The 26062-nt window shown below is 51.1% G+C and overlaps 1 protein-coding gene across 1 annotated transcript in view; it reads right to left on the reverse strand.

Moving 5' to 3' along the window:
• Window positions 1-25689, reverse strand: part of FAM78B (family with sequence similarity 78 member B) — a 94590-nt gene extending 68901 nt beyond the window's left edge. The window contains exon 1 of the mRNA XM_032621117.1: window positions 24636-25689. Within this exon, the coding sequence (XP_032477008.1) occupies window positions 24636-24898 (263 nt within the window). The 5' untranslated portion in view covers window positions 24899-25689. The remainder of the gene's footprint in view (window positions 1-24635) is intronic.
• Between the last annotated feature and the right edge of the window lie 373 nt (window positions 25690-26062).

Raw genomic sequence — 26062 nt, forward strand, 5'->3', positions numbered from 1 at the left:
CTCTATGCAATCAGACTTTTTATTCATTGAACAAGCACTGCTGACAGGTCAGTGTGTGCTATGAACTGTGCTGGGCTTTGAGGCTACAAAGTTGGGAAAAATAAGTTTCTACACACTTGACACTTACAGTCTAGTGGAGAAACCCGAGCAAACAAACAAGATGGCCACAGTGATAGAGGGGCAGAGTTGACAGGGAACAGAGAGGGAGGAGCCCCTAAGTCATTGTCAGGGAGATGGGGAAGGCTTCCTGGAGGAGGAGGTAGCATTTGAGCACCAACAAGCACCACCAACACGTGCCTGGTCTGGGTTTGCCACTGGTTTCAGATTGAACCCCGATACGTATAAGACGAGCAGCTGGCAGAGGGGGCTGTAGGGCTTGTCTTAACCAGACTAGCAAATCCCCTGGGCTACTCTTCCTGTGGACACCATCAGCCAGGCTTCTGTTGCCCCAGAAATAGCACAGTATGTTCTTTCAGCCAGAGAGTTAAACAGCCCTGCTGCTTTCTCATGCAGCTCCAAGTTGGGCTGTCCTACTTTGGAGATGAAGGTTAAGAGGCTGGACTCTTCCATGATGCAGAGCAGGGCGGCAGCCTCCCTGCCACCACTGCCAGGGCCCCCTCGAAGGCAGGATGTGATGAAGGCCATGCAGGATGTGGGGCATGGTGGAGGCAGATTTCTCCAAACCTTTTTGGAGGACTGCTTTAAATGAGCAGGAAAGGGGCTTCCCTGGTGGCGCAGTGGTTGAGAGTCCGCCTGCCGATGCAGGGGACACGGGTTCGTGCCCCGGTCCGGGAAGATCCCACATGCAGCGGGGCGGCTGGGCCCGTGAGCCATGGCCACTGAGCCTGCGCATCCGGAGCCTGTGCTCCGCAACGGGAGAGGCCTGCGTACCGCAAAAAAAAAAAAAAAAAAAAAGAGCAGGAAAGAGAGGTGTAGAGCACACGCGTGTCTGACACCCTACAGCAGAGCCAGCCTCTTCTTAGCTAGAAAATAACCTTTCTAGTAGCGACTAGGATATTCCAGGAGCAGAATTGCTACCTACCCATCACATCCCCGTCCCCACCAAACCTTCAAATGGGCAGATCCCACGTTCATTCTTTCATCCACTGCACAATCCACTGCCAACATGAGACTTCCTAAGAGTTGCCCCTGTCCTGGAGAGAGAAGGCTGACGTGCTGGGAAAGAGCAGAGACCACAATCAGATGAGAGAACTGGCCCCAGCTGGACTGCCGCCTGGGAGGATTTGGATTGGACAGTGAAAGTAAATATGCAAATTAGACTCCAGACATTGTTAGCGCCTAGAGACTGTGACTATAAATCTGGGAAGCCAGACAGCAGCAATACAGAGCTTTGGGCCTTCAGAAAATGATAGGACAACTAATAAATCTGACCAGAGGAGGGAGAGAGGCGCCATCATCTCTGCTCCAGGGTGGGATGAGGAAACTGACCTGCAGAAGGTCTCTGTCCTTTGCTAGGAATGCTGATGCTGAATAAATCATAGGGTGTGCCTCAGTTTCCCTTATTGCAAACAGTGGGCGAAGTTGCCGATTGTCAGGAAACAGCTGAGGTTTCTAAGAAAACACTTTATGATAAAACACAACAGAGAAGACTTTTTTTTTTTGGCAAGATTTGTTATCAGTCCTGACCACTGGTCTGCAGCATGGAGAGGGAGGGGAAGCGTCCTGAGGTTTACAAAATGGTTTCCCATCATCCTATTCGCTCTCAAAACAGCCCTGGGAGGCAGGTATCATTATTAATGCCTCCACTTTCCAGATGAAGAGACGATGGCTTAGAGATACCAGGCAACTTGACTCGCTCAAAGTTCATGGCTAACCCACAGCAGAGCTGTGGCTGCAATCTGGCATTCGGACACTAAAGCCCAGGCTACCTCTGTAAGTGAAAGCAGCTAAATTAGAGGGGCATTACGTGTGTACAAAGCGGAAATCTTCACGAGTTAGCAATGCTCCCTTGACATTGAAGGCTGGGCCAGTGAGCAGGCAGAATACTCATAAAAGGCTCACCCACCGTGGTCCAACAGATACATATGATATGCCCACTGGGCCAATGACATATAAGGTGCACAGAGAGTCTCTGCCCTCGTGGTCTCTAGTGCAACAGAGAGATAAGTCAACATACAATTACATCACAGTCAGACAAATGGTTGATAGGGCAAGTGCCCCATCACAAGCAGAGGTTTGGGGACATGGAAATCCCCGTGAGTTTTACTCCAGTTATTGAGCAAGACACCCCATTTCCCTGCATATCCTAACAGCATCAAACAGCTGAAGGAAAGGAGCTGGAATACTGCTACCTGTGCATTTTCCATGTAGCTTTGAAACCACTTTGTCTAAGACAGAGTTTCTTAAAACTATTTCAATTGAGTGTCTACTATGTGCTGGAAGCTGGGCCCCTACAGGTACTTAAAAAGTTTGTTAAATAAATAGATGTAGGATCTTCACAAACACTCCAAGGAAGGCATATTTCTCCCCATTTTATAGAATAGGAAAGCGTGTTCCTACGAGGAGGTGATGGGAGGTGCATATCCGTGTGGGGCCTGGTAAAGGGTAACCTACAGATGAGTGGAAAACCTCTGGTTTTCCTAGCTGCTTCTAGGGGCAGTCCATGACAGCATGCATTGTCTTTTGCACCCACACTGATGCACGCAAAGCCGTACAAGCCAGGGACAGACTGCAAGTGCCCCCCGCTCTGTTGGGGAGGACTGCTCCGGGCTGGACGGGCTGGAGAAGGGGAGGGGGCAGGCTGACAGGTGCTGATCTGGTTCCACAAAAATGTGGTACACCCTGCACTCCTGGCAAGATGTGCCAACTTCGAGAGGTCCTGGATTTCTGTTCTCTGAGCACAGTTCTCCTGTGAGCAGGGGATTGGCACAGTGGTGGACAGGCCTGCTCTGTCCTGGGGCATGTCTGCCTGGAAGGGGACTGCTGCCTTGTGGAGGTCTATACCCAGGTAGGTCACTAGGGGGTGCTGTGCAATGGAAAATAATTGGTAGTGGGTGGAGGGGTCAGACTGCACTGAAATGAGGCTCTAGAGTCCTGAACAACTTGGGTCTATTTCGGCTTGGGACTATGTCCCCAGAAACCCACTTCCAAACTGGAATTTCCCAGATGTCTGGGTCTTTTGTGTGACCTCACCCAGGCCTGGGAAGACTGCATAACTGAAGCTAGGACACGGGGCAGCAGAAGAAGCCTTAAGTCCATGGAGAGGCACTTGCCGAGTACCGGGTACTGAGCTACAGTACATTGGCCCTCTCTTCAAGGGGACTGGGGTCTGGCTGGGACAAGTGGGAGACTATTTTTATATGAGGACTGACCATAAGACAAAGAAACTGGTTTTGTTTGAGATTTGAAGCATCATTATCATTCCTTTAGGTTTGTGTATAATCTTGTTTATTTCAACCAAATTATAAGTTCCCCAAGGGTGCAGCCTTGTCTTCTAAGTCTCTGACCCCAGAGTTCTAACACATGAAGGCATTCTAGGCCTTTTTCTATGGAATGAGGTATGGGCAACCAGTTGCATAAAGTAGGTTAATCTTAAATCTACTGAGTCTCACAGGCCTAGAACAATGGATTGACGGAAGGGTTACCTTAAAAGGAATTGTGCTTACACCCTGAGTGAGGCAGGGAGACAGGCTCCAGGATCAAACATGCATAGCACAGGGTTTCTCAGGTCAAGGAGCTCAGTCCATGAGGGCATGGTTTGGCCAACAGCACCAGAGGCCAAAGAGCCCAGTGGTTACGGTGTAGAGTCTGGAGCCAAGATCATTTGGGTTCAAAGCCCAGCTCAAAAGTGCTGTGAGATCTTAGACAAATCATTTAATTTCTTTATGTCAGAATTTCCTCATCGGTTAGTGGCCATAATAACAGTGCCTAGTTCATAGGGTTGTTATGAGGATTAAATGTGTTAAGAGATATGAAATATCTGGGAACACATAAGTGCTAGCTATTCACACATGGAAGAGGCTGGGGCAGTGGAAGGGAGGGACACCGAATCCAGGCTGGGGGAGGATGCCAGGGAAGGCTCTCTGAGGAGATACATCCTGGCTGGGAACTGCATGTAATTTGGTGTGGCTCTGGCTGAGGGACCAAGGAGGAACAGGCAGATGAGATGGATAAGAGATGCCTCTGGTCCCCTAAGCAGGGAAGGTTTAGCGTAACTTGCTAAGGAGTTTGAATTTTATTTCAAAGGGCATGGGGAACCGTAGGAGACTCTTTTTTTTTTTTTTTTTGCGGTACGCGGGCCTCTCACTCTTGTGGCCTCTCCCATTGTGGAGCACAGGCTCCGGACGCGCAGGCTCAGCGGCCATGGCTCACGGGCCCAGCCGCTCCACAGCATGTGGGATCTTCCCGGACTGGGGCACGAACCCGTGTCCCCTGCATCGGCAGGCGGACTCTCAACCACTGCACCACCAGGGAAGCCCCAGGAGACTTTTAAGTAGGAGGGGGTGACCTGATCAGATTGATAGTCTGAGGTTCTCGCTCTGACCGTGATGCAGAGGATGGCTGGTAGAGGGGAAGAGTGTGGAGATGGGAGGCAGGAAGGCCAGTAAGGAGGCCATGGCATTAAGGCAGGTGAGAAGCTGAGGCTTGCACTAAAGGAGTGGGGATGGAGAGAAGAGGGCAGACAGATCCAAGAAAGATGAGTTCAGTAAGTCATGTTAAACAACAAGACTGGCAGATACCAAAACACCAACAGTAATAATATGTATGGAGCCCTTAACCAGGCCCCATGCTAAACAGCTGGCATGGATCATCTCATTTAGTCCTTACCCGCATCCTACAAACCTCATAGGGGTGCGGGGTGGTGGAGGGATGGGGAAAGAACAGATGTCTACAGGGCCTGGAGGACAGATAAGACACGACCTACTAACATACCTTTGATGAAAATAAAAAAGGAGATTTTATCAAGGAGTAAGTAACGATAAGGCAGCCAAAACAGCTGACAAAAGTCACCAGTGAAATCCTGAATCTGAATCAGTGGGTCCAGTAATCAGGGTTCCCAAGGAATAAAGGGATTGGCAGGTCTCTACTGTTAAGTATTCAGGAAATAAATACCAAAATGTAAAATTGCCTGACAGTCTGCAGTCTGTCAAATGCATGTGTGTGTGTGTGTGTGTGTGTGTGTGTGTGTGTGTGTGAGCGAGAGAGAGAGAGAGAGAGAGAGAGGGAGAGAGAATATGTTTTCACAGATCCACGCATGCTCCGGCATTTGGATGGGAAGAAAGAGCTGTGTGTAAGAGGGGATCTAGGAATGGGTCTCATCCTCCTTATGAATGATCTTGATGTGGGTGTCACAGGAATGAAATCAACAGATGGCAATAAATTTGTAGGAAATGAAAGAGACAGATTTAAATCCAGGATCACAGGAACCCTTAAAGTGCTTCTATGCAAGGGAGGCATATGAACATTAAATATTTCCTGAAGGATTAGCTCAGTTCTGAAAGGTGGGAGGCAGGGACAGGGAGGGAGGCTGGCTGTCCTCATGATGGGGTGGGAAGACGCACAGAGTAACGGGGCGGGCGGAGACGGTAGCAGAGAGAGGTCTCCCATTCATCTTATGCTGTACTGGCTCTTGACAGACAGGGAGTGGGTGGCTGTTTATTTCTCAAACCTCAGCTATTTCCTTCAGCAACAAGGTGTAAACTAACTCTGCTCAGGGCAAAATCTGCTGCTGCAAAGGGGAAAAATCACATCAAAGGTATAGAGCCCACAGGGGAAGGAGGGACCTTCCAGGGAGACACTCTCTCTGTTCTCCACAATGGTACCTCACCCAGAGGCTCCCCTAGGAATTCATTCATCTTTCCATAAAAAAAGCAACTCCCTCTTCCAATCCCCAGCCTAGGAAGAAGTTTGGGGTTTCTTTGAAAGAGCCAGAGATGGGGTGGGTGTTAGGGGGACTCAACACCTGCTAGGCTTGACTATCATTTGAAAGGTACACATCAGCCCCCAGTTCCTTGGATCTCAAACTTTGCCAGAGAAGACAGGTGGGAGGATGCCCTCAGGTTATGTTGAGTCCATTCTAGTCAAAGTGAAGGATGTGTCCCCCCAATGGCCCTGGGACAAAAAAAGCCGAACCCTTGTCTGACATCCCCAGGATGCCAAGGACTGCAGTCATCACCATCCCTGCCTCAGACTCTCATCTCTTCCATCAAGGTTGTTTCTACCATGTTCGTCTCTCCAAGTCAGAGGTGCCTCCTGGACATGGAACTGAGGCAAGATTTTACATTCTGGATGATTTTCCACCTGCCCAACCTGTCTGAATGGCAAAAAAAAATCATTCCAGAACATATCTGGCATCCTGCCTTCCAGGGCGTCCTGCAGGTTGGTACCAGATGCCAGCTTGGCATCAGCGCTTTGCCTGGGCTTTCAAAGGAAAAGAGGGCTTCTCAGTAGGCAAAGGGGGTGTGTGGAAGGGCCTGCATGGTACAGGACGTTCACCTGCTCTGCGCTGTGTTAAGGAAGAGTCAGATGTTTCCCCCAATTCCCTTCCAGCTGCTTCATGAGTTTAAGAGAGGCCACAAAGCATTATCTTAGCAAAAGTCAGCAGAACGTCCAGTCTTGGGTCTGTATATGATCGAAGACAAGCTCAAGTCTGACACATTTGTGGCACCCGATGGGGCCCATCTATGCAAGTTTTCCAAATGAATGGGGATTGACTCTTTTTCCTGGTTGGCTACACATTAAGCTGATGCCCAAATTCAGGACCCAGGCGGCCAGTGGGATGGTGAAGTGGACAAACAGTGCGTAATGAGTCAGAAGACACTCTGTTAGCCTATGTCTGCACCTTTCTGGCCTTGGACAACTCATACCACTTCTGAGTCTTTGTTTCTTCATTTGCAAGAGAAATGATACCTTCTCTACCTTTAGTCTCATAGTTACTCTGAGAAGCGAAACAAATGTTATGAGCCAAAACACTCTGTAAGCTTTTATTACCAAAATGAAGGATGGTTATTAGTGACATGGCTTGGAAGGGCCAGAATCTTCCCTGAGGACAATTCAGGGGAGTGCTTTAGGCCTTCAGTTCAATGGACTAATGTCTCAGAGTTACTGCCACTGCCGTTTTGTTGACAAGGCTTTTGACCTCAAGGGCCAATTTCCACCTTCTTCATTCAGGGTTTTATGGCATCTGGGACCACAAAGCATTGGGTTTTATGAGGATCCTGTCTGAGTCACTTTTTCGACCTCTGAATTAACCTTATTGATTACTGGGTCAGGGGTGGCACATTAAGCTGGCACTCACGTTCAGAAGCCATAAGGCCAATAGGATGGCAAAGTGGACAAACGGCGGGGAGCGAGTCTCGGGGGACATCTCCGTCAACCTCTCAGCAGAGGCAAAGAGCCTCCTGAGCATTGGTGTTCATTTCATTTCGGCTCGTGGGGCCTGGAATTTTCCTGGGCTTCCTTTTCTAGAAGCATTAGCTCCTTAGCCTTCCCCAGTATTCAGTGCTCAGGCTCGGTTTACGACTTTGTGATAATGACCTACGGTTCCTCTTTGCAGGTTTCATCCCCTGCCACCAAGCACACACACAAAGCCATCAGCATTCCTAGAAATTCTGAGCTCATAACTTTATTCCAGGGCTTTGAGCTCTGAGTCTGGCTCTCACCTGCCTGGGGTTTTAGCGAGATCACATCTAGGGGGAGATAAGCAGAGAGGTGGTCAGGAAAGAAGCAAGTGCAGCTTCGCAAGCCAGCAATGGACACGGGGAAGGCTGTGTGTGAGGTGAGGACAGCCAGCAAAGTCCTAGGGGTTGCTGAAGGTAACAGCTGGCGTCTCTTACTGGAACGCTGTGGTTCCAGAGACAAGAAGCAGGTACAATGCTGGCAAAATAACACTCAGATGGGAATCAGTGAGCCGGAGGCCTGGGGAAGTCCGCTCGTGGCTGCTGCCCGCTCAGGCCAGATCTTATCTGAGAACAGAGTCCAGGGATGAGCAAGTTAGACCCAATAAGGATGCTTTAGGGAACTGGCACAATTCTGCCCGGAGAAGGCTGGATGAAAAGGCAACTTAATGGCGGTTGTCAACTGGTCTTTACGCATCTATAGGCTTCTCCCTTCTCTGGGTGAGCTCCCTGACCACGAAGCTTATGCTGGACCCAGTGCAATGCCAAGTACCAAGGTGCTCAAAACACCAGCTGTCTGATCCAGCTGGATAAAGGGCTTTTACACAACCACAGCAGGTTTTCTTCCCACTATGAAACACTTCCCAGCACAGTTCCTGGCACATACCAGGTAGTCAGTAAATTTTTGTCCATCTAGTTATTTGTTCACCCATTAAAAAAAAAATGTAACAAAAACATAGTGCCTGCAATGCCTCAGGTGCTATAACTAAGCACTTTATAAACTCATTTCATCTTCCTAACAACTTTATGATGTAGGAACTATTATTACCTCCTTTTATGAATGGGGAAGCAGAGGCACAGAGAGGTTAAGCTACCTGAAGTTACACGGTAAGTAAGTGGTGGAGACAGGATTTGAACCTATGTGCAGAGACTGCAAGGTCCATGCTTTTTTTTTTTTTTTTTTTTTTGCGGTACGCGGGCTTCTCACTGTTGTGGCCTCTCCCGTTGCGGAGCACAGGCTCCAGATGCGCAGGCTCAGCGGCCATGGCTCACGGGCCCAGCTGCTCCGTGGCACATGGGATCCTCCCGGACCGGGACACGAACCCACGTCCCCTGCATCGGCAGGCGGACTCTCAACCACTGCGCCACCAGGGAAGCCCAAGGTCCATGCTTTTTAACACTACATTGCCTTCAGTCAAAGAGGAATGAAGGGCGATTTTCAGTGACCAGTGGCTCTGAAAGCCATGCCCTTCTCCACTGTGGCACACTCTTCCTATTAATCTAACGCTTCATCTTTAACAACACCAACTATAACAATGATTCTCTAACTCTGTGGTCCACCCACGTAGAAGCTCCAGATGAATACAAGGTAAGATGTGAGGGGTCTAGAGAGCTGGTAACACAAAGAATTCAAACCTTTGATACTATTCTTTCAACAGTGGTCTTTTTGGCTTACAGATAAATCCTGAAATACCTTTCATATGCGTGCAGTTTGGTAAGAGTGCTTGCAATAGTTTTGTTATCAGATGTTCAAATTATTTGCTGTTCCCAGCATTCTCAAGCCCTGCCTGGAATATGAAGTTAACTTTTCTCTTTTAGGTGAAGCAATAATATACTAATAATGGTGGTCAGGGCATAGATTTGGAGTCCTTTGAACCTGGTGTTAAATTCTGGTTCTAGCACTGTTACACCATCTTTCAAAAGCCTCAGTTTCTTTATGAGTGAAATAGAGATAAGATGAATTTAAATGAACTTTAAATGAGGTATAATTTGTGTAAAACACGTAGCATCTCATGTTTGTCTTGTCCCTATTAGGTGATGAAACAATGATGGATATCTGGGTTAGGAAAGGACTTACCCTGACAGTCAAGTGGGTAAGACACAGCTCAGATTTCTGAATGGGTACTAAATGGACATGAGGGACGAGACAATTCATTCTACCACTTGGAGTCAGGAGGCCCAGGTGACAATCGTGGTTCAGACCCTTTCTTCCCAATACAGTTGCCTGTTAGGCTAGGCCATTCCTGTAGACTGTTGTTCCATTTTGGAGTGTGTTTCCCAGAGAAATGACAAGATTTCATTTAAAAAACTCAATTCACTGAATTGAATTGCTATCAAAAACACAGACAAAATTTTAAAATAAACGCAATCCTTCGAGGATCTCAACTGGTCTGACACTTAACTCTTTGTATGACCTTGGACAATTCCTTTTACCTCTTTTAACATCTGTTTTGTTTTTTTTTTTTTTTTTAAACCTGTAAAAAAAAAAAAGGAGTCAGACCCGGGAATTCCAACATCTTTTCAGCTTCCAAAGTTCTATCGCTTTTTCTTTTTCCAGCATCAGCTACCTAAAGGAAGCAATCAATTTGGAATCAGATGGCAAGTGTGGCCACTTCCTCACTTAACCTGGCAAATCGCTTAAGCTTATGGAGCCTTGGTTTTTCCCCTTGTTACGTGGACAATAATATCATCTCTAAGAGTGAGCATGAAGTTCAACAGAAGCAACATACACGAAAGCACTTTTGTAAATGCTGAAGTGTTAGCCTAGTCTTTGGTCATCGGAGTCTAGCTTTACGTGGTCCCAGCCACCTTGAGATCTCCACAGCCCGGAATAGCTCCATGCAGGGAATCCCCCCACCTCCGGAGAGAATCAGCCTGCTGAGTGCCAGGGCCATGTCAGGCATGTGCGCCTTCTCAGGGGTCCCCGGGTATGCCTTCCGAAGAGCAGACAGCTATTGGAAGGCACACCCCGCCTCCCTCCCACCCTCCCGCCTCCCGTTGGTCCTTCTCAGAGCCATCTGGAAGAGAAGGAGGCAAAACAAGCTCACGAACTGCTAGGAGCCAAGTGCCAGTGCAAAATGAGCCCCGGGGGTAAGGCCCAAGGAGGAAGAGCGTGAAATCCTGGAGCCAGCTCGAGCCTCTGATGCTGCAGAGAGACACTGAGGCTGGCTGTGCTCGAGCGGGGTCCTGAGGCTCTTCAGGAAAGCAGCTTCTTTTCCAGCAGAACGTTCTAGCTTGTCAAGGCCAACTCAGGGCCCTGAAGTGTGTACAGATGGGTGGCAAATGCAGTAGTCATTCAGCAGTCGCTTACCACACCGCAGAGACACTGGGTCCGCGGAGAGAGCAGTTTGCGCCCGTCAGCCGTGCCCAGTGCCCGGCGGGGGTGGGGTCTGACGGACTCTCTCGTCCTTAGCTGTGGACCCAAGATCCCCACAGTGCCTTGGCTCTCCTTCTCATCCCCAGCGTCCGAGTGCTAAGAAACCTCAGCTCTTTTTATCAACGCGCCTTGCCTAGGCAGACAACTTGCTTTGAAAGACATTCATTCAAACCAGAAAAAGTAGCCACTGAAAGCTTTGTCTATGGTTGAGGGACAGAAGGATCTAGTAAGCAAATCATAATGTGGCAGACTAAACATCTTGAAAAACCCTCCATTACAAATTTCTTACTGAATCCACAGTTGAGCTTGCAAAATAACCCCCCAGGGCTCAGAAATGAAGAGGAAACTGAAAACCAAAGAGGTAAACAGGCTCCGCCTCAAAACGTACAAAGAAACAGTGGACAGCCCTGCAGGAAGGGTCATGAACCCACAAGCAAGAGGGAGACATTTCAACAGACTTTCTCAGTAATTGATAGATCAAGCAGATAAAACTTGGCAAGAATATAGAATACTTGTATAACACAGCTCACAAACTTGAGCTTACGGACATAAGAAATAGTGAAAACACATTCATTTAAAGCATACATAGAAGCCAATCAGAAATGTTCAGAAGTTGGATGGAGTGACCCGGAACGGGGATTTTGAACTCACGTGGAAAGTGATTTCCCCCAGGGAGACCCATCTCAGTTCTGTCCTGAGTCATGCATATATCACACCGCTGACAAACGGGGATGGCATCCGAAGAAAATGAACACTTGAGACTGGAAATGATTGCATGTTGAGTTATAACAGCTCACGAGTTCCTTGTTACCTTGTAAATTGGTCTGCACTCTTGAACTCTGGATATATACTTAGTCCTTGACCTGTCCCAGGGAAGACAGCCTGACCATTCCACCCACTTCTTTTTCTCTGGCTACTCTGCTTCCATTTAACCAGAGGTGTTTCTAAGAGAATACTTTTTCAATGCCTTTGTTCTTTCAAAATGGCATGACAACACTCCAAGATGCTTTTCCTTTTTGTGGAAAGTCATCAACACTAGCGTGCAATTCTAGATCCCAATCCTGGTGCCCAGACATTCCAGGAAGCACCAGATGCTGAGGGGAAATCTTGGAAAAAAACCCTCTCGGCATCCAAGTAGGGGATTTCCTTCTTAGAATAACCACCTAAACATGCCTGTGTTCTGACCTAGAAGCATCCCTACTCTTCTGGGCTCAATGGTGGTTGCTTGTCCAATTGTGGGGTACCGGGCCTATGACTCCTCAATCCTGAGTCTGAAGACACTGATACAAACCACAGAAACTGTGGCCCCATGTGAGTGGAGAAGAAACCGTCTTAAACTCTAAGTGGTCACAAACAGTCCCCCATGGGGGCGGTGCCCGAGTGTCTCGGCTTCAGTGCTGGACCCACACCACTATTCATCCATTTGGCGAAAGACATTGGCCACATCATAAAAAAGTAACGGTGCACAGATCCTAAGGTCGACAGACAGGGTTTCCATGAAAACTTTCCCATGTCGGCAAATGCACCTTTCCTCATGTGGACAAATTCCCCCCTTCCATTCAGCGCTGAGGCCTGGTGGTTACTGAGGGAGAAACGGGCCCTCAGCACTACATCTGCACCGTGACCCCTTTCCGTCAGCCTTTCTCTAGGTCCAACTCTCGGTATCAGCATGCAGCAGGTCCATCTCTGAAAGTCTTTTCAACAGTGACTAAGCAACCCCACCGGTACCCAGCTGGTCTGGATTCCCTGTGGGATTCAGGTCCCGAAAAGACAAGCTGTCCAGAGACATCTGAGAGGAGCCGGCACTGGCCAGTGCAGGAAGATGCCTGCCTCGACCACAGAGGGGCCGATTTGGCATTCCCAGCTCCTACCCTCCCTTGCGTCTCAGAAGCCTCTCAGCTGGGGCCACTCAGCTTGGCCACCTGCCTGGAGATGGTTACCTTAGGGGAACCATCTAAACTAACTAAACTTAGTTTAGTTGCCCCTTTAAGTCACAAGAAATTTTCCTCATAAAGATCATCCCCACTCATGAGATGAGAGTGGAAGCCCAGTGCAGTCTCAGAAGGTCCAAGGAGGACAGAGGATCTCATGGGCTCACCCGGCAGCAGCCCCCTCTGCATTTGTGTCTCCTCCCTCAGAGGGAGAGGGTAAGCCCAACAGGGAGGACCCAGGAGGACAGGGGGCCTGGGGGCAGGCGTCCAGCTGAGGCCCAGCAGCTTGAAGAGTGCCTGGCCCGAGCAGGGAAACCAGAGGGTCAGAGAGCAAGCAGGGAGACACTGAGATGGACGCAGAGACAGCACAAGTGGTGGACAGGGACGAAGGCAGGCAGAGCCTTCATATACTGAAAAATAGACTTCATATACTTCAAATACTGGAAAATCAGGTAGCAGGGCTGATCAGACAGGTACAGGGAGCCCTGAGAGTTACAGGACTTGACAAGGCCAAGCCAGGTTGATGCGACGATGGGGAGAGTCCCAAGGAGGCCAGGAGACCTAAAGGTGCCTCCTCCTCCAGGGAGTCCTCCAGGGAGGGCCAGGGGTAGGTCCCAAGTGCAAGTTTTGAGAGGGAGGGCCAAAGCTGGAACGGGACCGTGTATGGGGAAGGCAGACCCCCTGACATCGCACTGGATTTCCAGAGTCTTCCTCGTGAAAGGCAGTCTGGAGTGGTGCAAAGATCCTGGGTTCAGCCAGACAGGCAGAGGTGACAGGCTGCTCGGAGGCACAAACTCGGCCCCTTCAGATCCCAACAAGGGCAAAGCAGATTGTATTGTAGTCCCGACCCGCTGGCTCCTGCCCTTCCCCACCTCCCACCTCCTTTAGAGTAAGCAGACACAGGACAATTGGCTCATGTCCCTGTGCTAAAATGTATCGAGTTCACAAAAAATAAAAGGGGGGGAAGAAAATGGAGAAAACCCAACTAAAAGCCACAACAGAAACAGAGTCTCCAGGCTGCTAGGATCTCCCTCTCAGACTCCCCCATCTGCTCTGCTCCGCAGGGGCCGCCCAGCTGAGCCCTGCTGTCAGGGGAGGGCCCTGGCCCCCTCACAATCTGTCATCTCTGATACCACTTGGATCCCGTTTCTTCTGGAGCTGCCAGGGGCCATGGAGCTATCCTGCCTGTCTGTGGGCAGGGCCCAGGGGCCCAGGGATGGCATCAGCACCTGGCCTGGGCGGGGGTGGTGGTGTTGAGGGGTGGAGAAAAGGGTTTCTGGGTTGTTGGGCATCCACGCTGAATCTCAGTTTCCAATTTTTCCATATACCCCTCCTCCCCTGGGCTGCCAAGCCCTCCCATTTCCTGCCATCTGTGATGGGCGTCTCTGGGGAGCCCCTCTGTTTTCTGGCTTGCTAATCACCGCCTATGGACACTGGGAAAAGGCTGGTTTCTCTGCTCCTGGCAACTGTGTAGACATCCCCTGGGCCCATCTGAGTTCCTCTCTGTGCGGCCCAGGGCTGTGTTGCTTCCTCCCTTGGGCCCGTGGCCATCTCTGCCCACAGACTCGGCCCCTCAGCAAACGGGGGGCGGAGGGTGTGTGGAAAAACAGGTGGTGGTGACCCCTGATGACTGCTTTACAGACCAGGGGTGCCCCCAGCCTTGACCCACGGAGTGAGCAACCTGCTCCCCCTCAGGCCTGGTGTGGCCCGGTGGTGAGGAACGTTGGCTGTGAAGTCGGAGGGACCTGGGTCTGAGGCCCAGTTCCAGCACTCCCTCGCTGGAGTTCAGTGTCCTCTCTGGGCTTCAGTGTCCCCATCTGTAAACTGGGCAGCTGGGCCAGACGATTGCCCACAGGGCCCTGACACCCCCAAGTCAAGGAGGACTCTGTTGACCCACCACTGGCATTTTCCCGGCTGTTTCTCTGCCCTGTAATCTAGACTCTGCTATGACTGGGAGCTGGAAGCGGTCATGTGCAAGGCAGCTGGAAGGGCAGAGTGCCGACCTGGGTGCTGGGATGGCCTCCTGGGTCTGACCCCGAGACCCCGATCTCATTAACATGCCCTGACCAGCTGAGCAAACCAGCTGGGAGGTGAGGAGGCTGGTTGTTTCCAAAGTGATTTCAACCCTTTGTTCCCCAGGTCCCCACAGCAAGGACAAAAGCAAGCACTCAGGAAATATCCTGAATGCTCCCTGCTCATCCATTTGCTCATTCATTCACTCTATCGTGCAATCATTCGTTCTTAATGTGGCAGTGAAACATCATAAGGAATCACTGGAATTCTGGTTTCTGATCCTGGCTCTGTCACTTATGAGCTGGGTAATGCTGGGCAAGTTACCTACCCTCTCCGGGCCTGTTTCATCATCTCTAATATGGGGAAAGCATGGCACCTGTCTCTTAGTCAGTGCATACAAAGCATTTGGCACTGGATAAGTGTTCAACGTTAAGTTGATCATCAAGTTGAGTATGTTGTTCATGGCCTCGTGGGGAGACAGACAATAAGCAAATACCTGCCCACTCCTTAAAGTGTACACACGTACCAGCAAGACAGACTCCCTGGCTCTGAAGGCCAAGAAGAAATCTTCAACAGGAGTTTGGGTTTAGTTTTTTTTTTTTTTTTTTTTTTTTTGCGGTATGCGGGCCTCTCACTGCTGTGGCCTCTCCCATTGCGGAGCACAGGCTCCGGACGCGCAGGCTCAGCGGCCATGGCTCACGGGCCCAGCCGCTCCACAGCATGTGGGATCTTCCCGGACCGGGGCACGAACCCGTGTCCCCTGCATCGGCAGGCGGACTCTGAACCACTGCGCCACCAGGGAAGCCCTGGGTTTAGTTTTTTGGCACAAATCTCTTCTCCTTCCTTAAACAAGGTGAAGTCTATTTATGGAAGTTTGAAACGGAGTCTCAAATATTTGAGTCGCTTAAAACCTGATCTCGAAGCGAGTTCCCCAGGCTTAGCCATGGAGGCTGCCAGTTTGGAATGGAGGCTCAGCTCGTGGCTCTTGGGAGGGGGAAGAATGAGAAGGCCACATCCTGTTCCCTTTCAAGCCTCTCCCTCCCTACACATACCAGCTCCTGAACCCTTCCTCCCGCCCATGCCTAGGGCCAAGGAACATCTCATTTGTCTGTTTCTGGCAGTTCCCAGGCTTGCCAAAGGCTGTCCCTGTCACCACTCATGCCCTCAAGCCACGACCTCCTTGGCCTGCATGCCCCCTCAGGATGCTGCAGAGCTTGCTGACTGAGGGTGCTGATTTATTGCTTCCCATTAGCCAGACCTCTGACAGCCTCTGAGCACCCCGGCCTGACACAGCCCACACGCCAGCTTGGAAAGGTCAGGTCTCAAGAGAGGAAGCCAGCCACCAAGGTGCCATCACGTGGCACATGGCCTTATTTATTTTGTCTTAATCAGACACCCTGAAAATTTCTCTTTGCTTCTGTTGAACATATGTAGATGTTTCTATCTACCTTCTCTTGTCTTCAGAGGCCATAAATGATGCCCCCCCCAAAGTGCCCATGTGCCGACTGACCCTGGGGTGCTCAATGGCTCTGAGCACGTGACTCTCTGAGGATGACCTCTCGCATCCCCGCCTCCTTTCCCGGGTTGGTGCCGACCATGCACTTGGCTCGGGAGGGCACTAGGGCAGAAGCTGGGAGCCCTGATTCTACCAGCACCTGCCCGCGTGACCTCAAGTGACCTTGAGCACATTACTTATCTAATCAGCTTGCTTATCTAAAATGGGAAAAATGTTTACCCTAAATAGGTTTCATGATTGTTTTGGGATTATGTGAGGTCCCCTTATAAAGGGTTTCTTTCTTCATGGTTTCTTCTTATAAGGAAACAAAATCATGGAAGTATATGTTAAAGATATACTAAAGACATATTGGAAAGAATATATTAGAAATCGTTTCGGACACAAATTATTTCACGTGTGGGTCTCATCGTCCACCCAGGCTGGAAACTGCAGACCTTCCTGAGCCTGGACAGCATGGTTTACATGCTCTAGTATCACCCCAGCCCCGAGCCCCTGGCTTCTCATCTGCGGCCTGACTGATACACCTCAGGAGGACCTGGGGGCGGGGCAGGCAGTCCCCATGTGGACATGGCTGAGTTGCAGGCAGTGTACCAGGGACTGGGAGTGGCCAGGGTCCTGCATGCTACTCAGAGCCCACAGCTCGGGGCAGATCTGGAAGGGCGACCTCTGGGTGGGACAAGAGGTAGTAGCTACCACCCTCCGCTGAGTATGAATGGAAAACAGCCCTGGCTCTGAAGGGTTTACAAAACGAGTCTCCCTCCTCTCCTCTGGCTCTGAGTGGGGCTGTGGGAGAGCAGTGGCTGATGCATGAGGGACCCCTCTCCAGACTGTGAATGCTTCTCTCTGCCAGGGGAAGCCCCAGGGCCACAACCTCCCTGTTCCTTGAGGCTGGTCCAGAGTCACCCTCTAGTAATAATAACAGCCACACTCTATAATAATAAAAAAGCAACATGTGCACGATACACTACAGTTTGGAGAGCTCTTTCACACTTTTCATCTCACTTGATTCCTGACCCCGGGCCAAGGAGACAAGACAGATCTTTTCATTGTCGATTTACATGCATACAAACTAGACACTGGATTGTTAAGGAACCTGCCAAAGGTCACACGGCTGAAAATTGAACCCAGGTTTTCTGACTCGAATCCCTGTGCTGGGGAGCCAGCTGCTATACCTTCAACTGGCACAGTGAACAGTTCCAACCGGCTTGTATCAGGGCCACTGAAGGAGCAGGGTCCACACAGCTAACACACTGGCCTGAGGGGGCCTTGGAAAAGGAATAATAGTATAAGAATTCCTGGGAGCCGACGGAATGTCCCATGAGCTGATGGTAGAGCCAGGGGTCCTTCCCACCACCAGAAAGGGGTCCTCTTTTTCTTCCTAATCATCTGTCCAAACAGCAATTGTCTGGAGAGTTTGAGGGATGAACAGACTCACAAGTCCAGTAACTAAGTGGTCTGGGTGACTGTCTGCTGGGGTCCAGGGCTGTCCATCTGAGCTGACATGTGATCCCCGGGGAAGATTCTGAAGAAGACAGCGTGGGGCTAAAACCTGCAGTCCAGACTGGCCAGCCTGGGGTCCCTGAGAGCTGAGAAGGCCTCCTCCCCCTGCTCCCAGGGAATGAGCTTCTCAGCAGTGGATGGACCTGGTCCCTTGCCCTCCTGGCTCCACACTCTCACAAAGATTCAGCTCAGCCACTTACTAGACGTATGCTCTCATCTGACCCCCCGTGAGCCTTAGTTTCCTCATCAGGTGTAATAGTAGCTTCTAGCTCCCAGGGTCATTAATAGGGAGGGTCAGACAAGATCAGAGCGCTACACAAATCAGAGGGAAAGGGGATATTCGGGATCTTGCATCTTACACCAGATTCTGCATCTCCTTACGCAATCGCCAGCCTTCTTTAACCTGGAACACGAAGCATCTGCGGACCTAACCCCGCAAACAGCGTTCGCCTCTGCTGTCATGTGGAAGGTCACTGACATCTTGCAGTCCAACACCTCCCAGCTCACCCGTCCCTGCTTCCTCCATCCCGTGCAGCTGTATTTCAGCATCCCAGGCTACACAAGCCACAACTCGTTGTTAACTCCCATTTATTTCTCCCCTTCTCTTTTCTGAATCATGTGTTTCCTCCCCTGTTCCTCCTACACCTCCCCTCCGGCTCCAGAGTTGTGCTTTATTTCCACAGAGCTTAATGCTTCCTGATAAGACCAGCTAATCCTCTGCTGCTCCTCTTTTGCGGAGATGGAGAAGATTAGAGGCAAAGGGTCAGGCCGCCTCCCCTTCAAGGGCACTCAGTACTTTAATAACGGAATTGGATCCTGCTTTCCCATCTGATGCTCTGGGACTGAGGGTCCCCATCGTTTCTGATAAGAAGCAGCTCTCGCTACTTCCAGATCACGAGGCCCCTGACTGGGGGGGGGGGGGTGTAATGGGAATGGGGGATGGGTGTTGATGCAAGTCTCCGCAGGGAGACAGAGGAAGTAACAGATGTGAGCCCTGTGCTGAGGCGAATTGGACCTGGTAGGACAATGCACCTGGAGACTCATCAGGCTCCCTGGACAGATGAGCCGAGCTGGCCCTCAAGAGGAAAATGCCCGAAGGAGGCATCTCTATGACCGCTGAGAGCCACACTCACAGCCGTGCCGCACATGCGGCCGTGAACAAGGCGGGAGGTGTTCACTTTGGGGGCAATGACCCTACCAGGCAAGGTGTTTAAGTGATTGCTAGGGCCATCACCTCCAGGAGTCCTGGGGTTCAGGCCGCGAGTTAATGATGCAGGTGGAACTGTGCTACGACAAGGTTTCTATGTCCCATCTCCTTGGGCAGACAGTGAATGCCAGTTTGTAGTAGGTGACGTGACAGTGAGGCTTCAGTGTTTGCTGAACCTCACTCGTGGTGTTCAGAACACCTCAGGGCGACAGAAGTGACAGACACGAGCCCTGGGCTGAGAAGTAGCGGATCTGGTGGGACGACGCAGGTCAAAATGACACAGAAGCACAGAGGAGTTAAACCGTATGTGCTAAGTGACTGCTGGAATGTCAAGAGTTGGACAGCTTTGTGGGGTTGCCGTAGGTTTTATATGAAAAGCTAATTCTGCAGAGGCATGATTTGTTGAAGAGTACACAGACTATTTGAGGTCAAAAAAATGGCTCCTTTATTTATTTTACACTTGATCTTAGCCAAAAGGCTGAGAAGCGATCCTTTATTTATTTTTATCAAATGTTTATGGAACATCTGCTATGGGTCAAGCACTGTTCACAGAGAATAAAATGGATATAATACCTGCTTCAATGGGGCTTATATTCTTGTAGATAAGTCAGATGTTAAATAAACATATAATTACTTGCTTACTAACTGTAACAACTGAAAGAATAGTGTATTCCTCAAGAGAACAGGAGAACCCTAATTTAAACCATGAACTCAGGGTTGCCTCTCTGAGCAGGTAACACTTGAGACCTGAATGGGGAGTAGGCATTTGCTAGACAACGGTGGGAGAGAAGAGCCCTTCAGACAGAGAGCAGCACGTGGAAAAGTTCTGAACTGGGCTGGAGCTGGTTCCTTTGAAGAAATGGCAAAACAGCTGATGGGGCTTAAGAACAGAAATCCAAAGAGTGGGAAGAGACTTTCAAGTTTTATCTTGATTGCAATGGAAAGTCATTAAAGGGTTTAAGCAGGAAAGCGACAGCATTTATGTTTTTAAAGTATCACTCTGGCTATCGTATGGGGGATAGACCAGAGGGAGGGCAAGAACGGAGGTGGCAGGTTTGGTCAGAAGTCCTCCGTCGGAGCAAATGATAGGTGATGGGGACATGTGCTAAGATGGAAGGGGTGGACGTGGTGGCTGGATGAGAGCTATCCTGAGATGGGATCAGCAGGACTTGATGATGGACTGGATGTCTGGGGAAGGATCCAGAGTGACACTCAGATTTTCAGTGGAGCAATCCAGGGACTGGAGGTGTTATTTATTAAGATGGGAAAGAATGGTGGAGGCGCAGCTTTCGGGTGGGAGCTACAGCAGAGATCAAGAGTGCAGGTTTGGATACATTAAGTTCAAGATGTCTTTCAGACAGCCAAGCAGGAGTTGTATGTAGGCACACACACCTACACTGCAGGTGACTGTGTATCACAGAGACCATCTGCTGCTATTGGGATAGATGAAATTACCATCCATCCAGTATGGAAGGAGAAATGTCCTGATGAACTGTACTAGGAGATCAGATAGAGGAACAGCCAGAAAGACAGCATGAAAGCTAAATAACGGAAGGAGTCAAGACACAGGAAGCTGTCAACTATGTGGAATATTGATGAAAAGGTGGGTGGGTCTCAAAGTGCCTGCTGGATCTGGCAACATGGAAAAGCCCAGACGAACTGAGCAAGAACAAATCTGGAACAGATAGAAACCAGCTTGGATTGAACTGAACAGTCAACAGAGGTGGGTGGGTATAGTCGAAGCCTCAACAGTCTCGGCTCTGAAGGAGGAGTAGAGACGCAGGCAGGAGCTGTCTCCTGAGAGGAGTAAGCTCTGACCTTCTCAAGCTTCACCCAGGACAAGGTTCTCCAAATCCCACACCATCAGCTCTAAGCTGACCAGAGACTTCCCTACGGCTCTAGAAGACAACGCACATGGGCTCAAAGGGAGTGGGAAGGGCCTCCAGACAGCCATTGCCGGCTCTCCCCTTGACCTGAGTTTCACCTTCATCCTTGGCACGTGAACCCCACTCTTTGTTCTCGGGTATTGTACTCTAGCATGCAAAACTGTTCCATCGTGGGGCGGGGGAGGGATGGATTGGGAGTCTGAGATTAGCAGATGCAAAGTATTACATATAGAATGGATAAACAAGTCTTACTGTATAGCACAGGGAACTCTATTCAATATCCTGTGATAAACCATAATAGGAAAGAATATGAAAAAGAATGCATACATATGTATAAGTGAATCACTTTGCTGTACAGCAGAAATTAACACAACATTGTAAATCAACTATACTTCAATAAAGTAAATTAAAAAAAGAAACTGTTCCATCATAAAGGTCTCATGCCTCTACTGAGAAGCTCTTGTACGCCCAAGAGGCATGGAGAAGGTATGAAGGGCCTCCTTATACTCTTCTGGTTAAGAAGACCTGACCTGAACCTTCTCTTTTCCAGATCATATTGTCCTAGGCCTTCCCCAGCAGACCCTTTCCGACCTCATCTCCCGCTGTTCTTCCCCTTGAAAGCTCCATTACTACCTACGCATGCCCCCTTAAGACACCTTGTATTTCCCTACTTCCATACCTTTGTTTTTCCCCTTTAGAACTAACTAGTCCCTCCTCCTTGCCTCACTGAATCTTATCCACCTCTCACATTCAGCTTGAGTCCTTACACATCTAGAAAACCCGGCCTGGTCCCCTGCCCCTCTCTCTGGCCTTTCTCCTACACTGTTTGGGAGCATTGGCTTTTTCTGCGTGTGCCCCTACCTCCTACACTGAGGATCAGTGACGCTGCGTGCTTATTCCTTTGTTTTCTTTGCTGGCGCTGGTACATCAGAGGCGCTTGGTAAATGTTTGTTTATTGATGGGTTGATTGAGAAAATACAGTAGCCCTTTCTCCCTGAAGGATGAAGCCTTGCAGTGGTCTCAGCAGGGCTGCATGACCAGGGCTCATCAGGGCCAAATGAGAAATAAGTGGGTACCACAAGCATTCATAGCCTGCTTCCTGTATAATCACTGGAAGAAGTTCCAAGTCATTTGAGTTCAAGTTCAAATTAAGCTCCGGCCATCCTGACCATCAACTATTTCAAATGCTCCTGTAGAAGCCTACTCTGTTTTGGAAATGTTGCGAATTTGAACCACAAAAGCTCATGTTTTCTTTTAAACCTACAGATAGAAGTTTCTTGGCATTTTAAGTTGCGCGTTTCCTCTGGCATAGTCCCTTTTAAATGTTGAAAAGGTAGCTTTCTAACTTACACTCTCTCATCGTGTCATGCTTCACGTAACAAGAGCATTGCACAGGGGTGAAAATTCAGCCTGCAGTGTTTTTTCCACTCAAGGTACTGGCTAAAGTGGACATAATAACTAATAGACTTCAATGACTTTCATGCAATATGAGTTTCCATCAAAAAGTTTACACTGACGAAGTTTTCGGGGCAGAAACATTTTGTGGAAATTGGTTCAATCAGATCTGGGCTCCAAAGTGGCCTCAGACACATAGCAATTATTGTAGCCATGAAGAGACAGGTAGACCCTTGACCCATTTCTAAAATAATATGCTTTGTGATTTCTTGGGGACTATTTTTGCTCCCTGGCATCAACAACAGGAAAACCAAGAATCTTAAAATACTGAAAAGTGGTAGTTTAAAGGCAAAACTTTTTTCCCAAATCCCAAAGGCAAGAATTCAGCAAGGACGGGTCAGGGAAGATGTGTCCCTCTGGGCGGGCACCGACTCATGCCCATTGAAGCAGGTTCCCATGAGGGCATAGCCTCTCATAGTCAAGGAAGTTCAACTACCATGTCTGTTTATACCTCACCTCGGCTTCTCCTGAGGTAGAATATATTTTCTTTTATGAAAAGAATGATTTATTTGCTTTCCGCTTACTAATTTACAAGAGATGTGAGGCAACAGAGACCCTTGGCTGTACCATCTTGGGAAAAGTAAGGCTGTTTAGGCTCAGTACCTCCTAGCCTCCTCCAGAGGGGCCCCAGGCTGCAATTACAGCCCCCCAGCAAGGCTGCACACTGCCACTAGGGCCAGGTCAACAGGACAAAAGGGAGGGTGCTCTTGCCCTGTCTGGGGCTTTCTCTGATTTGGCTGGAAATAATAAGTTTCTTAAAAAAAATCTTTTAAGAGACACATGTGTTCAGATATGATCATTCTTTTGAGGGTGTGTCTGTTTTTAAATGGCCTGATTCACCCCAAATAGTATGTCCCCCATTTCTCATATCCAGCTGCCATACAGAAAGACAAGAACACTCTATGTGCAGAGGCACAGAGGAAACTGGGCTGTCACACATCTTCCCTAGGAAGGAACTTTCTCCAGCATTTAGCTTCTATGGTTAAAGAGAAAAGTTCAAACTCTTTGGGGTGGGAATGGGAGGGGGGAGAAACAAAGCGACCTGTCAAAATTCCTTTTAGCACCTACGACTAGTGTTAACTTACATGCTCTCAGAGTGCAATAAAAAGCCTCCAAACTGCTGTTAAAGAGATAGTTTGACCTTTTAAAATGGAAACTCTCCCACCTTATATCCATATTCAAAAGATGAACCTTGGGAACTCTAGAGTTTTAGATTAATAATGAAATGAGGCTGCCTTTCTAGAAAAGGGTTTCCCTACAGGCTGCAAGCTAATTAGGGTGCTCTAGACCTACATTGTAACAGCAGGTAGAACGCAGGCCCCAAATCTTTTAGTCATTGTAGTTGCCAACTGCCCATAGTCTACTTCTGAAAGGAGGCTGGCAGGGAGTCATGCAAATTTAGTAAATAAAGAAGTCCTGGACGCGACTGTCAGCAGCCTGCGGTTCCGGGGCAGGCTGTCGGCCCCTGGCGGCAGAGGAGTCGCCGCGATCTCGGGTCTCCACCGCAGCCGCCGAGCCCGGCGCGCACCGAGCGGCGCTGCTGAAAGAAGTTGGAGAGCTCCCAGATCGCCAACAGAATTCGGCGGTGGGCGCTGGGGAACCACTTCCAGCGTCGCAATCAGTAAAGTTTTGGAGTAAATAAAGACTTTAGACCGACAAGAGACCCATACTTTCCTTGAGCATAAGACACACACCGCACCACGCCAGCCAGAGGCTGCTCGCACAAGGCCATCAGCCCTGCTCCACCGGGACGCTCCCGGTGCCTTCCAGTTCCCACCAACCCCAGTACTCGTCCAGAGGGAGCCGAGCCAGAAAAGCGGCTCTCCAGGGTTTGCGGTTCCGGATGCAAATGCCTCCAGTCTTCCCGGCCCGGGGGACAAGGGCTCGAAGTCAACAGTCGAGGGAACAAGGGCAGAACCACCAAGTCCAGCTGGGACACCCGGGACCTTCTCCTCCAAGCCCGCTCGGGTTTCTCCAAAGGACGCGCGGCACAGCCCACGCGCCCCCGGCACTCCACTACACTCCTCTCTACAGATCCCCCTCAAACTCTTCCCAGGAATCCCCACAAAGCACAGGCGGCGCCCCGAAACTCCCAGGGCACTAGCCAGCCACCCCCACCTCCGTCTCTCGAACCCTCCTTATCGCACCGTTCTCGCGCTCATGGGGAGTCAGAAGCAAACCACGAGAAAATGCCTTCGCGAGGAGCCTCCCTACACACACCCGCCCTGTCACTGAAACAAAAGCGTAGGGAGGAGGGAGATGGAAGAGGAGGCGGGAGGAAGGTTTAGAAAGAGGATGGGGAGAGCAGTAAGAAGGAGCTGGGGAGGAGGGTCGGGATCAGAAGAGACCGGGGCCAGGGACCCCGCTCCGACTCCGCGCGGCCGGTCGCTTACATGCCCAGGTCGCTGTAGGTGTTGAAGAACTCCATCTGGTTGCACGCCTGGATCCAGCCCACCACCCAGGTCTCGTGGCGGGGGATGGGGGGCATGACCACGCGGGCCGAAGCTTTGAAGTAGGGGGTCTTGTAGCGCAGGACGATGGGCGAGGTCTCCTCGATGCGCGTGGGGCACTGGTCGATGGTGGCGCACACATCGTACACCACAATGTTCTCGCGCCGGATCCGCGCCTTGCAGGTAATGCTTTGGATACAGCCCATCCTGCCGCCCGCCGCCGGCGCGGCGCGGCGTGGGGCAGCGCGGGGGACCGCGCGGGCAGCCGGGGGCGCCCGTCACACCGGCATGGCGACGCGCCGCCCGCTCCGGGTCCGGCTCAGCCCGTGCCTAGGAGCGGTGAGCCGGGCGCCGGGCATTCTCCGAGGCAGCCCCCTCCTCTCGCCGCCGTGCCGGGTCTCCGCTGCCCCGACGCCCGCCCGCCCCTGCCCACGCCCGCCCCCTCTCTCCAGGGCGCGGCAGGGCGCGCGGAGCGTGCGCTCCTAGGAGGCGGCGGGCGCCCCCGCCGGCTCCAGGGCCAGCGCGGAGGGCAGGGAGGGGAGCTGCACTGCGAGGAGTGGTGCCCACCCAGGGCCGGAGCCCCCCGCCCCTCGCCGGAGAGGAGGAGGCGGCAGCGGCGGCGGCATGTAGCCGGGGGAGGGCGGCGGCGGCGGCAGCGCCGGGTCTGTCTGCCTCCGCGGTAGCAGCAGCAGCAGCAGCCGCCGCCGCCGCCGCCGCCGCCGCCGCCGCATGAACCTCTGCACCGCGGCTGCCCCCCGCGTGCAGCGTACCCAGAGGCTGGCGAGCGGGCGGCCCGAGCGGCAGGCGGAGGCAGCAGTGGCGGCGGCGGAGACCTGCGCTCCCGCCGACCCCGCCCCGCAGCTGGGCCGCGGCGACACTCCTCTGCCCGGCCGCCGCGGGCTCGGGGGGCCGCCAGGGGACTGTGGCCCAGGGTGGAGGGCCCCACGGGCTGGGCAACCCCAGACGAGATCCGCGGAGGAAACTGGCTGTACGCTATCAGTTTTGTCCCTCTCCGGCTGCCGTCCGGCTGCCGTGGAGGGGGGGGTACTGTGTAAGGGTGGGGGTGTTTAAAGGGCAGCCAGCGCCGGGGTGGGGCCCGACACGTGGGGCCCGGGAGGGGCGGGGCCGCGGTGGGTGGTGTTCCGGGGGTGGGCTTGGGGCTGTGGGGATCCCTCCTGGGTTGGGTGGGTGGGGTCGCGAAGGGCGCGGCGCTGTCCAGGGTCGAGGAAGGAGCCCGGCAGTGAGTCTTTGGGGCAGCCTGAGGGTTAGGGGAGCAGCTATATCTGAGATTGGCCCGTTATTTATAATGTAGTTTGTTAAATTAGAGTTTGGCTGAGGTCTGGGCTCCAGTATGTTGCTACATGCAGTGG

The sequence above is a fragment of the Phocoena sinus genome, chromosome 1, assembly GCF_008692025.1.
Source record: "Phocoena sinus isolate mPhoSin1 chromosome 1, mPhoSin1.pri, whole genome shotgun sequence".
NCBI classification, from domain to species: Eukaryota; Metazoa; Chordata; class Mammalia; order Artiodactyla; family Phocoenidae; genus Phocoena; species Phocoena sinus.